The sequence below is a fragment of the Bufo gargarizans genome, chromosome 1 (genome assembly GCF_014858855.1).
Source record: "Bufo gargarizans isolate SCDJY-AF-19 chromosome 1, ASM1485885v1, whole genome shotgun sequence".
NCBI lineage: Eukaryota > Metazoa > Chordata > Amphibia > Anura > Bufonidae > Bufo > Bufo gargarizans.
In genome coordinates, this window is record NC_058080.1 from 493,410,267 (window position 1) to 493,426,817 (window position 16,551).

Here is a 16,551-nt window from a genome sequence, read left to right on the forward strand (position 1 = left end):
TAGGGGCCCAAATGTGTGAGAAGAACTTTGCAATCAAAATGTGTAAAAAATGACCGGTGAAATCCAAAAGGTGCACTTTGGAATATGTGCCCCTTTGCCCACCTTGGCAGCAAAAAAGTGTCACACATGCTGGTATCGCCGTACTCAGGAGAAGTTGGGGAATGTGTTTTGGGGTGTCATTTTACATATACCCATGCTGGGTGAGAGAAATATCTTGGCAAAAGACAACTTTTCCCATTTTTTTTATACAAAGTTGGCATTTGACCAAGATATTTTTCTCACCCAGCATGGGTATATGTAAAATGACACCCCAAAACCTCGCGAGATGACGCATATATGCGTGACTCTGCGGAGGGCCGCCACCTCCGGACCGCACATCTGCGTTAGGCGGTCCGGAGGTGGTTAATATCTCCTTGGTGGCCCTATTTCCACTTTTCACTGTGTATTCAATTACCCCTTAATTCCACAGTTTTGTTCCCTGTACTGCCTATTTTTACCTGTGCTTAAAATCAGGTTGCTATGCAGGGTCCTTAGGATGGAGGACGCAGAAGCACGTGGTCAGATTAGACAGCCAGGGACTGTAAGTAAATGATTAAAGCCAGGTCCTCCCCAGCAGCTAACAGTGCCTGGGCTGTGTGCACTTCTCCCTGTCCCTGCGCTTGGCAGACGCTCCCTCACTCAGCAGAGCTGGAGAATGCAGAGTTGGAGCAGGGAAGGGAGATCTGCCATCTGCTCAGTGTATAAATGAAAGCAACATGTGGTAAGAGGACCCCTTTGTGCTGCAGGAGATTAACCCTTTAGGGGGAGGGCTCTGGTTACTGACACTTTTGGGGGGCTATTGTTACTGGCTAGTGAGGGCAGGCAGGATTAGCCTCAGAGGGAGGGCAGTGGCGGCCATCTTAACTGAATAGTGAAATTGCAGTTTTATGCAGACTGGTTGCTAAGGGCTGAATCTTATTAAATATGGGGTAAGTCAGTCTAATAGTAACTGATTCTGGAATATCATGTTATTAGTAACTACATATATGAAAATTGAAATTAGGGTCTAAGTGTGACAGTTATCCTTTAAGGACAAGAAGAATCAGGCTTTCAGATTTCCAATGTGTGTGACCCTCCTTTCCACATTGGGGATGAGCCACCACCAGAGGTGTCTAAGGCTCTATTCAGACGTCCGTATGAATGTTCCGGATCCATTCTGCAATTATGCGGAACGGGTGCGGACACATTCATTTTCAATGGGGCGGTAAAAGATGCGGACAGCACAGAGTGCTATCCGAACTTCCGGTCTACGCCCAAAAAAAAAAATGTCCTATTCTTGTCCGCTATAAGAATAGACCTTTTCTATTATAGTGCCTGCCATGTGCACATTGCCGGTATTAGTGTTTTGCGGATCGTGTGAATGGACCCTAACCTTGTATTTGTCCCCTATCTGTATTTGGAATTTATGCACTCTTCAGTGTGTATGGGGGAGAGTCGAGGGGGATACTGATTGGCCAAACGGCTTACTGCCATGTGAATGGAAAAGCTGCCATCAGTGTTCACTTACTCTCCTGCTGAGCATCAGTTTTACGCTTGTCCTTGCTTAAGTTTTCCTTTTTATTTGGCATTTGTCAACATTTTCTTCAGTTACCTTTCAGCCTGATCTATTGCCAAATGAGGAAGAAATAATACCCTTCAATGTTATTTGCAATTCGAAAAAGACATACCATGTCAGCAGCTTTAGAATGATGACCGTGTACTTGGCCTTTAGACAATTCTTTGTAGGCTTTATGCCATCTCTGTGCTAAATTTCTCTTGTTTCCCTAGTATTCTACAGTAGAAGAAGCTGTTGCTACAAGGAATTCTCTGCATGGAGTGAAATGGCCCCAATCCAATCCTAAATTCTTATCTGTAGACTTTGCAGAACAAGATGAGGTAAAACTTTCCAGATCATACATGTACATTTTATAAAGGTGATGTTTAGTCCCCATGTTTTGGCTGGTCTTCTTTCCTTGTTTTCAGCATACTTACTGTGATTATCATACCCTTTAGCTGGACTTCCACAGAGGTATTCTTCCAGAGAGACCACCTGAACCTAAACCAGAAGAGCCCCCTCACCAACACACACACTCTCATTCACATGCATATGCCCCTCCATTACGCGGTGAACACCGGGAACATGAACGTGGTGTGAGAGAACAGTGGGCTGAGAGGGAGCGTGAGATGGAGAGGAGGGAACGTACTCGATCGGAACGAGAGTGGGATAGAGATAAAATTCGGGAGGCTCCCAGGTCACGTTCCAGAGACAGACGGCGTAAAGAGCATGCAAAGTCCAAAGAGAAAAAGAATGAAAAGAAAGGTAGTCACATTGTTCTGCGCTGCCTTGCTTATGTACTTGCACTGGTGGTCTCTGTAGCTTACATGCAACTGTCCCCTCTTTTTCTCAACTTTCTTTGAGTTTATTGGTTTTTATTCCATTTGCAGAGAAAGTTCAAGAGGAACCTCCAGCTAAACTCTTGGATGACTTATTCCATAAAACCAAAGCTGCCCCTTGTATATATTGGTTGCCCCTCACAGATGATCAGGTATGAAGTATGTCAATGGGATTAAACTTGGTTTGAATGCTTGACTTGAGAAGGTGTAACTTTGCCATCATCTCTTCTTGCAGATTGTAAAGAAAGTAGCAGATAGGGCGGAGCGAGCGAAAGAAAGAGAGAAGCGCCGTAAAGAACAGGAAGAGCTTGAAGAGGAAGAAAGAAAGGAGCGAGCAAAGGAAAGGGAGAAGGAGGTTGAGCGAAACCGAGAGCGGGCACGTGAGGCCGAGAGAGAGAAAAGGCGAGAGCACAGCAGAGAACATCCTCGTGAGCGAGAACGTAGGGATCCTAAAAGGCACAGCAGGAGTCGCAGCAGGAGTACACCAGTGAGAGATAGGGGAGGACGACGCTGACTCTAGTCTGAGGCTTTTCCTGACTGTCCACTCGGCTGCTATACGCCTGTCCAGGGCAGGTGGCGATAAAGTTTTTATAACTGTAGGCGTTTAAAGGAGCATTACTCACCATGCTCCTTCACAAGCAAATTGTTTCTTTTGTAAGAAACACTTAGGCAAGGAGACTGTATCCTTCAGTAGGATTCATGATGCTCTGTCTGTATTCAGACTCCCATCCTTGGAACCTTGTCTGCCTACTTGTCCCCTCTTTCCTTTTTCTTTTTCCAAATTCTTTAATTCTAACTGTTTTGAGGATTATCATTCAGATGATCATTGGTTCATCATTGGACTCTCCTGAAAAGTTTGTGCAATGAGGCTCGTCTCTATGTAACTGTGCGCCTGTCAAAATGTCGGGCAATTGGTTACTTCATTCTACTTTTGCCACATGTGGCATCTTACCCTACTATTATTATTATATATTTTTTTTTTTTATTGTGTTCCTTTTATTTTTTATTATAAATGAAGTGGATTATCAGAAAATAAAATTCTGCATTAGTTTTATATTTGCGATGTCTTACCTGTCTGAGGCACAACATGCAGTGTATACTAGATGGTTTGTTTTTTAGCACAGATCATGCACCCTGACCTGCCTACTTGGTTTTAATCTCTCCTCAGTCATCCAGTATTGCAAATGGATGTACTAATATTGGTTAGGAATATGCTGGTGTCTGTTACTGTATGTGTTTTGTCATATATTTTGAGATGTGGTTATACATAAATTACAATTTTTTTTTTTTAACCCTGTTCATGGAGTGTTGGTGGCTTGTGAACCATGGGGCTGAAAATGTGTCCACTTGGGTCAAAGGCCACTAACATTCTTGATTTCTATTAAGAATAAGGTTTCTTCTTTTATTTTTTTTTTTAAATAACATGACCTTTTATAGGAGTGAAATAAAAACATGTGTACTTCACATAAATCCAGTTTAAAACTGGAATCTGATAAGTTACACACTTCAGACTTTCTATATTAAAAAGAGTATATATTGTAAAATGGAAAGTTTTGGTGGCGGCATCGTATAAGAAAATTCTGTTAGTGAAACTGTCTAAATTATTGATTTTATATTGATGCACATGATTTGTTTTATACTGTACATAACACTGTTGGAATTGCTTGAGGTGGGTTAAAAGAAGGAACTGAGGGCGTAGTTTCAGTTGCTTTGATGCAAGCTCTTCTGAAGAAGCCCCGTATTTGCTAGGTGCTTATTGGTAAAGTCCCCTTTTCCATGTAAGAAGTATAGGCAGAAGTCCTGCACCAACATCATTGTGGCTTACAAAGAAACACAAGCTTTTCCCCTACAGATGTGTAAAAGCCTCCTGAGAAAGATGTGATTGCAGCATTTTGTAAGTATAGCCCCGTAGTACATTAGCGTATATATAAATTATCACCACAAGAGATATGCAGTCCTTGAGCTTTGGCCTTTGGGTTTTTGTACTGTATACACCTGCCTAGAGTATACCATAAAAGTAAATGTAAATATGCAATAAACTCTATTACTTCCCACTGGATGTTGCACATTCTCTACAAGCACAAAAAGTGAAACACTAATTTTATTAAAATCCTACATGAGCCTGAACAGCTTGGAAGAAAAGCTCTTGGTCAACTGCTATTCCCTGGGACATCACATAAAAGGCAGGCGCAGGATTGATCCTTGGCACACTCAAGATATTGCTGCCTTTTCTTCTGTACTGGATATGTTCTGCGAATCCCTTGCTGGTTGACATATTCAATTGCCCATTTGTTTATTTCAGCCGGATACCTATTGGAAGGAGACAGACACATTAAGTTGTGTATAGGGGGAATATCTGCTCTGACACTTGTCACATTTGATAAAATGTTTTCTACATTGACCGTTCTGTTTAACCAGAGCTACACTTTTAAGTGCTGTAGAAAGTAGCAACTTCTAGAGTGGTTTGTTACGTGTGTCTTGGTGATGATCCAAAGCGCTAATGCCAACACAAACAAAGATGAGACTCAAGACGGCCACTAAATATATAGCAGCAGTTCTGCCCGGTTTAGTCCCCTCTAGTTATAGTATGCTACTGTCACATCAGCATGTTTGCTTGGATCCAGTTGTATTATATAGCCATGACGGATACATCGTGAACTCCATTGAAAGTCAGACACAATAGAAAACGGATCTGTCCCCATAAACTGTACATTGTTAGTCACGACGGATCCGTCTTGCTCGACACCATCAGTATTGTCCGTTCCGTAGCCCCACAAAAAAATAGAACCTGTCCTATTCTTGACCGTTCTAGGCATTGTTACAATGGATCTTCAAAAAATGGATGTCGTCCTTTTTTGGGTGGGGGGCGACATCTAGTGTGCATGTAGCCTTATTCTGTCCGCAATGGGGACAGAACGGAATGCATTGTGGTTCACTCCGTTTCATTCAATTCAGTTTTGTCCCTATTGACAATGAATAGGGACAAACCAGAATTGTTCTTCCCCCCCCCCGCTATTGAGATCCTATGACTGATCTGAATAGGGGAAAGGGAAAGCGCAGATGTGAAAGTAGCCTTATTCTGACGGCTCTGTTAATCATGGTAGGGTCACTGTACATGACCTGTCGTTCAGTAATCTTGAGTGACATTCATAGAACATTGGCACAGATTTCCTTATTCTTAAGATGGAGGACGCTCAGGCTGTTTTTTGACCTGTACCAGATTTATCACAGGGGCTCAGAATGGATGGTCAATGTGGTACAGGGATAGACATTGTTGCCTCTAATGGAACCCATGGAGAGGACCTCGTGCTGGACAGGAAACCCGTATAAATAGCAATGTTTGTTTCAGTCCACTAAATGTGACCTCTGCCCACTTGAAGTGGGTTTTCTAACAGTTCATATCCACGAACACAGATTTCTGACGTTCCTCATCAATATATCCACTGAAAGATAATGCAGTTGCAGAGTGTGCACACAGCAAACTTCAAGAAGCCCGCCCCCACCAGTATTCACCTAGATGCCTCTGGGTGAGGTTTCCCATCTTGACTGGTGGATTTAGTCACATGATGGCATGAGGTAAAAGACAAATCCTAGTCATTGGCTGAATGTGGTCTAAAAGTCCGCAATGAGGGTCATATAACGATATATATGAATGCAAGAGTAAGTAGAGGATATAATTAAATAATGCAGGAGGAAAGAAAGATGCACCTGATGAATCGGCGGTGAAACCCAGACTGGGCAGTTTCCATGGAGGAATATTAAGGTTTTTCCAGCTTAACCCCTACACTACCGAGCCACTTTTCACCTTAAATCTTAGGCTGACTTTTACAAATCTGACGTGTCACGTTATGTTGTAATAACTTTAAAACATTTTTACTTATCCAGGCCGTTATTTTCTCGTCACATATTGTACTCGTCACATATTGAGTCAAGAAATTTCATTTTTATTTATAAAAAATAAATTTACCAAAAATTTTGAAAAATTAGTTAATTTCAATTTCTCTACTTTTACAATAGATAGTAATAACTCCAAAATTAGTTATTACTTTACATTCCCCATATGTCTACTTCATGTTTGGATAATTTTGTGAATGCCATTTTATTTTTTGGGGACGTTAGAAGTTTAGAATCAAATCTTGAAATTGTTCAGAAAATTTCCCAAACCCACTTTTTAAGGTTCAGGTCTGGAGTCACTTTGTGAGGCTTACTTAATAGAAACCACCCCAAAATGACCCCATTTTAGAAACTACACCCTCAAGGTATTCAAAACTGATTTTACAAGCTTTGTTAACCCTTTAGGTGTTCCACAAGAAAAAATGGCAATAAAATTTCAGAATTTCACTATTTTGACAGATTTTTCATTTTAATAATTTTTTCCCCCACTAACAAAGCAAGGGTTAACAGCCAAACAAAACTCAATATTTATTGCCCTGATTCTGTAGTTTACAGAAACGCCCCATATGTGGTTTTAAACTGCTGTACAGGCAGACAGCATTGCGCAGAAGGAAAGGAACGCCATATGGTTTTTGGAAAGTAGATTTCACTGGGATAATTTTAAGCTGCCATGTCACATTTGAAGACCCCCTGATGCACCCCTAGACTAGAAACTCCAAAAAAAAAAAACATTTTGGAAACTATGGTATAAGGTGGCAGCTTTGTTGGTACTATTTTAGGGTACATATGATTTTTGGTTGCTCTATATTGCACTTTTTGTGAGGCAAGGTAACAATAAATAGCTGTTTTGCCACTGTTTTTATTTTTTGTTATTTACAATGTTCATCTGACAGGTTAGATTATGTGCAATTTTTATAGAGCAGGTTGTTACGGACGTGATGATACCAAATATTTTAGTTTTACATAATAAAGCATTTTTTTTTTTTTTTATGACATTCCCTTCAGCAGTACTTCACTATTGCACGTTCCTTCCCTTTTTCCTGCATAAAGGATTGTAGGAGAGGACTAGAAAATTGGTCTGGTTGTCCTGAGCAACAAAGTACTGGGATTAGCTACATCTAGTCAAGCCTCCTAAGTGAAACTGGTGGGCTTCTGGAAGTTTGCGGTGTGCATACTGTGCTACCCTAGTACTTTTCTGTGGATATTTGATGAGGAACAGCCCAAATCCATGTCTTTGAACAAAAAAACCTGCAGCATAAGAAGCGGGACACATCTCTCTACATCTTTTTATAGGTTACCTCAGTGCAGCTTACCTTATCAAGGCTACGGGTCCCTGGTGCAGGCGGGGGTACCCAGAATTAACAAATTAAATTATTTTTTTTTTAAATCTACAGCACTCTATAAAAGCTTTACTATTTCATTGGAAAATCCTTAAAAACATCTTGTTCAATAATTAAAAAAACATACCTACACGTTTTGGACATAGTGTTACTTGTCCTTTAATCACTGTGAAGAGAAGAACAAAATGGTTTTGAGGTGCTGATCACTAAACCCATAGCTTAAATAAAATATGAAAATAAAAACAGTGATATGTTTTAGAGGCGGACGATTTATATTGTCCTTAATTATAAAACATCATTAAGGACAAGTCATACTATGTCTGAAACTCGTAGGTCTGGTTTTTAATAGTTGTAAAAGATGTTTATAAAGGGGTCATCTGACAAATGATAATGATTATCTATCCTCAGAATAGGTCATCAATACCTGATCGGCGGGGGTCCAACACCCCGGAGCCCCGCCAAGCAGCTGTTAGAAGAGGTCGGGCGCTCAATGAGCGCTGGTAAGGATTCTGCTACTTGGCCAAGTTTCCATCTCCCTCACCAGCTGGGTTGACCGTGTTTCGATCCACTGGAATTGGAAGGTAGGTAGATGGCTTCCTCCCTTTCATTGCTCAGTGGCATAATTCACCTCTGGATATGGGACGTTATGTCATACCAGGTGGAGGAGGGGCAGAGCGTTCAGAGCCCCTTCATTTGCTAATTCACTGCCTATTTTAGGCTGAAATCTTCATGGCTTTTCCGTCTTACCAGTGAGATGTCAGAAAGCGCAGGACGCATTGACCAAAGCGACGCAAGGCCTTCCAGCCCAGTACCTTGAAGGACACTTGGCTGTTACTACTTAAGATGGGAAATGTCTTCTTTGGTTTCTAGTAGGAGATATTTGTTTTAGAGACCTAAGGGAAGGGGTTCCAGGCATGGGTGGACTGGGAACTTAAATTGGTCCTGGAAAAATCCTAGGTGGGTCCAAATTGACAGAAGGTGGGGCAACACAAGCAGATGGTCCATAATACCATAGTGCAGCACAGAATACCATCCCACAGTACAACACAAAATACTTCCCCAGAATCTGTCTCTCTGTCGTGGCCATCAGTAGCTGCCATGTTCTGTTTCATACAGCAGAAACCCACAGATAATGTCTGGTCGTGGACTTTCAAATCTGATGACAGCATCTGGACTTCCAAAAACCCAGAAGCATGCATTTCCGGGTGCCCCCAGAAATTAGACACTCCCTTAAAGAGGACCTGCATTGCATAATATTCAATGCAATCTGAAGTCAGGAGGAGCTGAGTAGATTGATACAGTTATACCCACAAACTTATATGCATTTTATTGGGAGTTTATGTGATAGACCAACACAATCATGGGGAAGCCACAAAAGGTCATTGCTAAAGAAAATTAATGGAAAGTTGGAAGCAAAAATTATTGTTCAAGAATTTGGGTTAAGGTTTACAAGGAGTGGACTGCCTCTGGAGTCAGAGCTTCAAGAGCCACTGCACACAGACATATCCAGAACATAGGCTACAACGGTCACACTCCTGCAGTCAAGCCACTCGTGACCCAGAGACAATTTCTGAAGCGTCTTACCTGGGCTAAGAAGAAAAAGTACTTGACTATTGCTCATTAGTCCAAAGTCCTGTTTTCAGATGAAAGTTAATTTTGTACTTCATTTAGAAATCAAGGTCCCAGAGTCTTTCTTGAGGAAGAGTTCAGAGGCACAAAATCCAAGTTCCTTGAGGTCTTGTGTGAAGTTTCCACAGTCATCTATCTGTTGGTGTAGGTTCACGCTATTATATCAAGTCCAAAGTTTGTGCAGCCGTCTAACAGGAAATTATAGAGCACTTCATGCTTCTCTATGCTGACATTTTCCAGCCAGACTTGGTACCTGCCCACACTTCCAATACCTGGTTTAATAACCACGGTGTCACTGTGCTTGACTGGCCAGCAAACTTGCCTGACCTAAACTCCATAGAGAATCTATGGAATATTGTCAAGAGGAAGGTGATAGATACCAGACCTAACAATGCAGATTATCTGAAGGACGCTGTCAAAGCAACCTGGGCTTCCATAATACCTCAGCAATGCCACAGGCTTTCATGCTACATTGCTTTGATGCAGTAATTCATGCAAAAGGAGACCCAACCAAGTATTGATCGCATATACTTTACAGTAGGACAACGTTTCTGTATTAAATTTTATTTTTTTATTGGTCTTATATAATCTAATTTTATGAGATACTAACTTTTGGGTTTGTAATTTAGCTGTAAGCCATAATTATCAAGATTAACAGAAATAAACACTTGAAATAGATCACTGTGTGTGTAATGAATCTATATAATATATGGACTGAAATAAATTAACTTTTCGATATTATAATTTAGATGTACCTGTATGTTTAGAATCATTGTCCTGCTGGAAGGTAACACTCTGCCCGAGTCTCAAGCCTTTTGGAGCATGGTGCTGCCACCACCATGTTTCAGGGTGAGGATGGTGTGTTCAGGGTGATGTGCAGTGTTAGTTTTCCTCCATACAAAGCTTTTTGCCTTTAAACCAAAAAGTTCATCTTTGGCCTATCTTCTAGTTCTGATTTCATTGTCCTTGGGGGAAGTATGAGCGAATGATAGCATTCTCAATGTACATACACTGTGAACAATGATCAATGAGCAGAGATTTAAATAGATAAATTACAAGTTTTACTGAATCATATTTCAACCTGCTCTAGAACCTGCTGTATGCAGTGACCGGTTATTTTAAAGCAGGCATGTCCAAAGTGCGGCCCTCCAGCTGTTGCAAAACTACATCTCCCAGCATGCCCTAATAGCTGTAAGCTATCCAGGCATGCTGGGAGTTGTAGTTTTGCAACAGCTGGAGGGCCGCACTTTGGACATGCCTGCTTTAAAGGGACACTCGCAGTCACCAGACACTCACACTCACCAGGGTTGTTAACCAGTTGGGAGATGTCCCTGCACAGTCTCACTTTATTATGTCAGTGCTGCCATTGTCAGACTGTGCAGGTATACCCCCCTTCCCCCCAACTAGTTAAAAACCTTCTGAACTTTAATGAAGACTGCTAGCAATTCATTCATAACTTCTAGTAGAAATAATAAAGAAATGGCAAAACACAGTCATACGAACAGATGTCCCAGAATTGTATATCAGGAGAGATAACAGGTCCTCTTTAATACCTTCAACTCTCTACATATTTCAAAGATAAAATTGACGAAATCTGAGAAGGCTTTAAGTATCAACCCCCAGTACAGTGCTCTTCCTGGAAACCCTCTTGGAGGAATTGTAAAATGGACTTGACTGTAACCTCTGGATAGTTAGATTCTGTTGACCAGGTCACAAATTTTTTCCAGATCCTCGCATATTTCTTATTAGTGGAATCTTTGCGTGAACATAGTAGGATAGAAATCACAGATTCTGTAAGACCTTCCTGTTCTAGTCTGCTTCTCTCAGTCTCCAGGCCGTAAGGTGTAGCCTGTCCAGATGTTGATGGTACAGGCCGTTTTGAAGTAGTAAGTTGGGAACTAGCGGTAGCTTCCAGTATTCTCTCTTCGACATTTGAAGCAGGAGAGGGAACCAGGACCTTCTGGGCCAGAATGGGGCTATTAGGATGGCTTGGGGTCTCTCCAGCAGGATCTTCCTCAGAACCCTCAGGATGAGAGGAACAGGTGGGAAGAGATAGACAAATAGGTGCTTCCAACTGATGGAGAACGCATCTACTACCGTGGGCTGATCCCTCCTGTTTAGGGAGCAGTAGTTGGTCAGTTTCCTGTTTTCCTTGGATGCCATAAGATCCCAATCCGGACAACCCCATCTGTTTACAATTTGCTGGAAAATAACAGGATTCAATTCCCATTCTGACTGACTGATCTTCTTCCGACTCAGGAAATCCGCTCGAATATTCAGGCAACCTTTTATATGCGTCGCTCTTACTTCTGAGAGATACCCTTCTGCCCAAAAGAATATCTCCTTGCATAGATTCAGGAGTGCAGTATTCCTTGTACCTCCTTGTTTGTTCAGGTAGAACACCGCTGGAAGATTGTCTGAACGAATCATCACATATTTTCTTTTGATAAACGGCTGGAAGTGGAGCAGGGCCAGAAATATTGCTTTCAGCTCTCCTGTAGTTTGAAGAGCGCTTTTTCTGATGCATAGACCATTCCCCCTGGATCCATTTGTCCTGAAAGTGTGCTCCCCAACCACTGCTGGAGGCATCCGTGGTGATTTCCACCGGAGATCTGAACTGGAATACTTTCCCCCGGGAGAGATTTTTGGACGAAAGCCACCACTTTAGACTCTGTAAAGTTGAGGTTCTTATATTCACTCTCGCCTCCAGATTGTGCCGAGTGTGATGCCAGGTTCTCAACATATCCTGCTGAAGATCTCTGGCGTGTATCAAGGCCCATGGTACCGCATCCGATGTTGCTGTCCTATGGCCTAAAGTCTTCATAACCCTGCGGACAGTGGGGGAACGTAGGGTCATTAGGGTCTTTATTTCTTTCCTCAAGATTTCTATTCTTGCTGGAGTTAGGTATAACATCATGAAGTCTGTATCTATTAGGAGACCCAGGAACTTCTTGGAGGTAGAGGGGGTGATGTCCGACTTCTTCCAGTTTATTAAGAAGCCCAGGGATTGAAGAAGCTCTATTGCTGTCTTGAGATGAGCTTGCAGGATGTCTCTGGAATCTGCTGCAATAAGTCAATCGTCCAGGTAGGGAAAGACGAGGATTCCCTGGAGGCGTAACTCTGCTGCTATGATGACTGCCATCTTCGTAAATACTCTCGGTGCAGAACACAGACCAAATGGAAGTGCCTTGAACTGATAGTGAAGGGTTCTTCCCTTGACCTGGATTGCCACCCTCAAGAATCTTCTCGCTGAACTCTTTATAGGTATATGGAGATATGCGTCCTTGAGATCCAAGGACCCCAGGAACTGATTCTGTTTGAGTACTGCTGTGATGGATCTTATTGTTTCCATCTTGAAGTGTATTTTCTTTATGTGATGGTTCAGGTATCTTAGGTCTATAATCAGTCTGTTTCCCCCGTCCAATTTGGGGACAGCGAATATTCTGGAGTATACTCCTTTCCCTTTTTGACTGAAGGGTACTGGTTCTAGAGCACCCTTTTCCAGGAACTCTTGCAGAAGATGGAAGAGACACTGATTTCTCTCGTTCAAGATGAATCGATCTCGAGGAGACCGGCAGAATTCTAAATCGTATCCCTCCTTTACGTATCCCTCTGACGTTATTCGTTTCCATTCTCAATAGAAATGGGACAATCGGCCTCCTACTTGGCTTTTGGCGTCAGAATTCGGTTTTGGGCTGCTTGGAATCTTCAGACTTCTTCTTATATCCCTCTGTACCAGGCCTATTGCTTGATCTTCCCCTGTGGGGGCGTCCTCTGAAGCTGGATCTTCTATAATCCTGGCCCTTATAGGGACGAAAAAACTTTGCTTTTTCTTTTCTTTTGACTTGAGGGAAGTTGAGGACCTTATCTTCAGTATTGGATTCCAGGAGCTTGTCTAGATGGGAGCCAAAAAGCTTGCCAGGCTCAAAGGGCAAGGAACACAAGTTGCTCTTAGATGCAGGGTCACCAGACCACAACTTCAGCCATGTAGCTCTTCTTACGGAGTTGGCCAGGGCCATATTCTTTGCTGTCAATCTCAAGGAGTCAACAGGGAAATCACATAAGAATTCCGCCGCCAGCTTTAGAGTCTCCATCCTCAATGTCCCTTCCTAGATGACTCAGCCAGACGCACAGCGCACGTGCCACCGGAACAGCGGCCATAGCTGCCTTGTTCAGGGAGGCTATATAAGTATGAAGCCTCTTCAGGAGGCCATCCGCCTTCTTGTCCATAGGGTCCTTTAGTAAGGAGGAGTCATTGCTGGGAAAGAAGGATTTCTTTGCAAGCCTTGTAACGGAAGGGTCTACTCTAGCGGGGGCTTACCAGCTTGTGGATTCAGCCAGATCTGTCTTATAAGCGGCCCTGAATCTGGATCCCAGGTTGATCTTCCCGATAGGATGTTCCCATTCCTTGTGCATAATAGAGTTCAGCACTGGATGTCTGTGAAAAAACGTAGCTTTCTTTTTAGGGAAGTAGAACAGGTTCTCTTCATTCTGCTCAGAGGGTTTCTCTTTCTTGGACTCCATAATGTTCTTGACCTCTTTAATTAGGAGGTTAACCTCGTTTTTATTAAACAAAAAATTGTCTTCCAACACTGGCAACTCTGGATCCGATTCTGACGATACTTCTCCTTCAGACCGGGAAGTTTGATCAGAAGAAGCTGGAGAAATATAACGCTTTGTCTTCTGCTTTTTCTTACTGGACTTTTCTAAAAAGGCCTTGAGTAAGGACATACATTTTCTGGTATCTGAATCCAATACTTCATCAGAATGAGAACAGTTCTTGCAAATGTTAGACAAAGCATCCTCAGGGAGCGGCTGGATACAAGAAATGCATAAAACCTGTTTCTTAGTTTTTTTTGCGAACCTTAAAGGGGAGCTCTTCAAGCAGTCCACACACACGTCCTCCAAGCATTTATCAGGAAGGGGTTGTTCACAAGCACGGCAGAGCCTGTGTTTGGTCTTCCTAGACCTCTTACTGCTGGAGCTGGACATCTGCAAAAAAAGAAATAAAATACAGTCTTTAAATTTGCAGGGGGAGAAGGCTGCCTGACACAGGACAGGCAATTTACCTTGGGAACGCAAAAGCTTGGCTGCCAGGCACAAGGGCAGTGAGCTAGAGGCTTACCTAGCTTAAATAATTCAAATTTGGCGCCCAAACCGGAACTTCCTGTGACGTCAGACGCCCAGCGCCTGCGTTCCACATGGTGCGTTCCACCGCACCGGAAGTTAGGGACAAGACTTCCGGTCCCTCGTTACTGCCGGGGCGCCACTGTAATGGAGAGAAAAAGCGCCAGGGAACATACATGGCGCACAGAAAAGACTTTAATCCGGGTGGGCAAAGTCCAACTGGCCGCAAGACAGCCGGCCAGTCCGCTGAAGGACAAAGAAAAAACACTAGGGGATGCGGCTAGATGACCGGCTATATAGGTACTGACTAATTAATCTCTGATTGTCTAACTAGGTGGGCGGTCCAAGGAGCTGATGAGGTCGGGTTAACCCATGGTGTGCTGCCGGAGGACGAAGAGGGAAAGAGCAGATCTGTGTGGAGAGGTGGGCCAAAATCCCTGTTGCAGTGTGTGCAAACCTGGTCAAGTACTGCAGGAAACATTTGACCTCTGTAATTGCAAACAAAGGTTTCTGTACCAAATAGTAACACAGATTTTCTCAGGTGTTCAAATACTTTAACAATAAACAAGTCCCAAATAGGACTAATGTATATGTAATGCAACTATAGAGGGAACTATGATAACCTGGACAGTCAGCCAGTAAATAGGGAATCACATTTGGGACAACACGTCTATATACCTAATGTCTGTCCCTGTTTAACCCTACAAAAAATTTCTCAGCCCAGAAATACACCTGGATGGTAGGGGTACAAGAAGTGTCATGTTATTATTTAAGAGAAAGCTCTATATGTGAGCGTCTATCTATATATCTACAGGGAGTGCAGAATTATTAGGCAAGTTGTATTTTTGAGGATTAATTTTATTATTGAACAACAACCATGTTCTCAATGAACCCAAAAAACTCATTAATATCAAAGCTGAATATTTTTGGAAGTAGTTTTTAGTTTGTTTTTAGTTTTAGCTATTTTAGGGGGATATCTGTGTGTGCAGGTGACTATTACTGTGCATAATTATTAGGCAACTTAACAAAAAACAAATATATACCCATTTCAATTATTTATTTTTACCAGTGAAACCAATATAACATCTCAACATTCACAAATATACATTTCTGACATTCAAAAACAAAACCAAAACAAATCAGTGACCAATATAGCCACCTTTCTTTGCAAGGACACTCAAAAGCCTGCCATCCATGGATTCTGTCAGTGTTTTGATCTGTTCACCATCAACATTGCGTGCAGCAGCAACCACAGCCTCCCAGACACTGTTCAGAGAGGTGTACTGTTTTCCCTCCTTGTAAATCTCACATTTGATGATGGACCACAGGTTCTCAATGGGGTTCAGATCAGGTGAACAAGGAGGCCATGTCATTAGATTTTCTTCTTTTATACCCTTTCTTGCCAGCCACGTTGTGGAGTACTTGGACGCGTGTGATGGAGCATTGTCCTGCATGAAAATCATGTTTTTCTTACCTTGCAGACTTCTTCCTGTACCACTGCTTGAAGAAGGTGTCTTCCAGAAACTGGCAGTAGGACTGGGAGTTGAGCTTGACTCCATCCTCAACCCAAAAAGGCCCCACAAGCTCATCTTTGATGATACCAGCCCAAACCAGTACTCCACCTCCACCTTGCTGGCGTCTGAGTCAGACTGGAGCTCTCTGCCCTTTACCAATCCAGCCATCTGGCCCATCAAGACTCACTCTCATTTCATCAGTCCACAAAACCTTAGAAAAATCAGTTTTGAGATATTTCTTGGCCCAGTCTTGACGTTTCAGCTTGTGTGTCTTGTTCAGTGGTGGTCGTCTTTCAGCCTTTCTTACCTTGGCCATGTCTTCCAGTATTGCACACCTTGTGCTTTTGGGCACTCCAGTGATGTTGCAGCTCTGAAATATGGCCAAACTGGTGGCAAATGGCATCTTGGCAGCTGCACGCTTGACTTTTCTCAGTTCATGGGCAGTTATTTTGCGCCTTGGTTTTTCCACACGCTTCTTGCGACCCTGTTGACTATTTTGAATGAAACGCTTGATTGTTCGATGATCACGCTTCAGAAGCTTTGCAATTTTAAGAGTGCTGCATCCCTCTGCAAGATATCTCACTATTTTTGACTTTTCTGAGCCTGTCAAGTCCTTCTTTTGACCCATTAGGAAA

General features: G+C 42.5%; 2 protein-coding genes across 7 annotated transcripts in view; one reads left to right on the forward strand and one right to left on the reverse strand.

Annotated features, from left to right (window-relative positions):
* Nucleotides 1-4,466, forward strand: part of ACIN1 (apoptotic chromatin condensation inducer 1) — an 84,736-nt gene extending 80,270 nt beyond the window's left edge. Inside the window, exons 10-13 of the mRNA XM_044274131.1 lie at nt 1,807-1,914; nt 2,032-2,338; nt 2,464-2,564; nt 2,648-4,466. Coding sequence (XP_044130066.1) covers nt 1,807-1,914; nt 2,032-2,338; nt 2,464-2,564; nt 2,648-2,926 — 795 coding nt within the window. The 3' untranslated portion in view covers nt 2,927-4,466. The remainder of the gene's footprint in view (nt 1-1,806; nt 1,915-2,031; nt 2,339-2,463; nt 2,565-2,647) is intronic.
* A 29-nt stretch (nt 4,467-4,495) lies between these two features.
* Nucleotides 4,496-16,551, reverse strand: part of LOC122923369 — a 198,905-nt gene continuing 186,849 nt past the window's right edge. The window contains exons 8-10 of one of the 6 annotated variants that reach the window (XR_006387285.1): nt 14,140-14,267; nt 7,774-7,812; nt 4,592-4,722 (exon numbers count right to left, since the gene is read on the reverse strand). Coding sequence is in view for 4 of the 6 variants with exons in the window: in XM_044274188.1 (XP_044130123.1) it covers nt 4,563-4,722 (160 nt within the window). In the remaining 2 variants the exon portion in view is untranslated. Of the gene's footprint in view, nt 4,723-7,773; nt 7,813-14,139; nt 14,268-16,551 lie in introns of all 6 variants that reach the window. The other 5 variants (XR_006387288.1, XM_044274202.1, XM_044274219.1 and 2 more) reach the window with 5 other exon arrangements.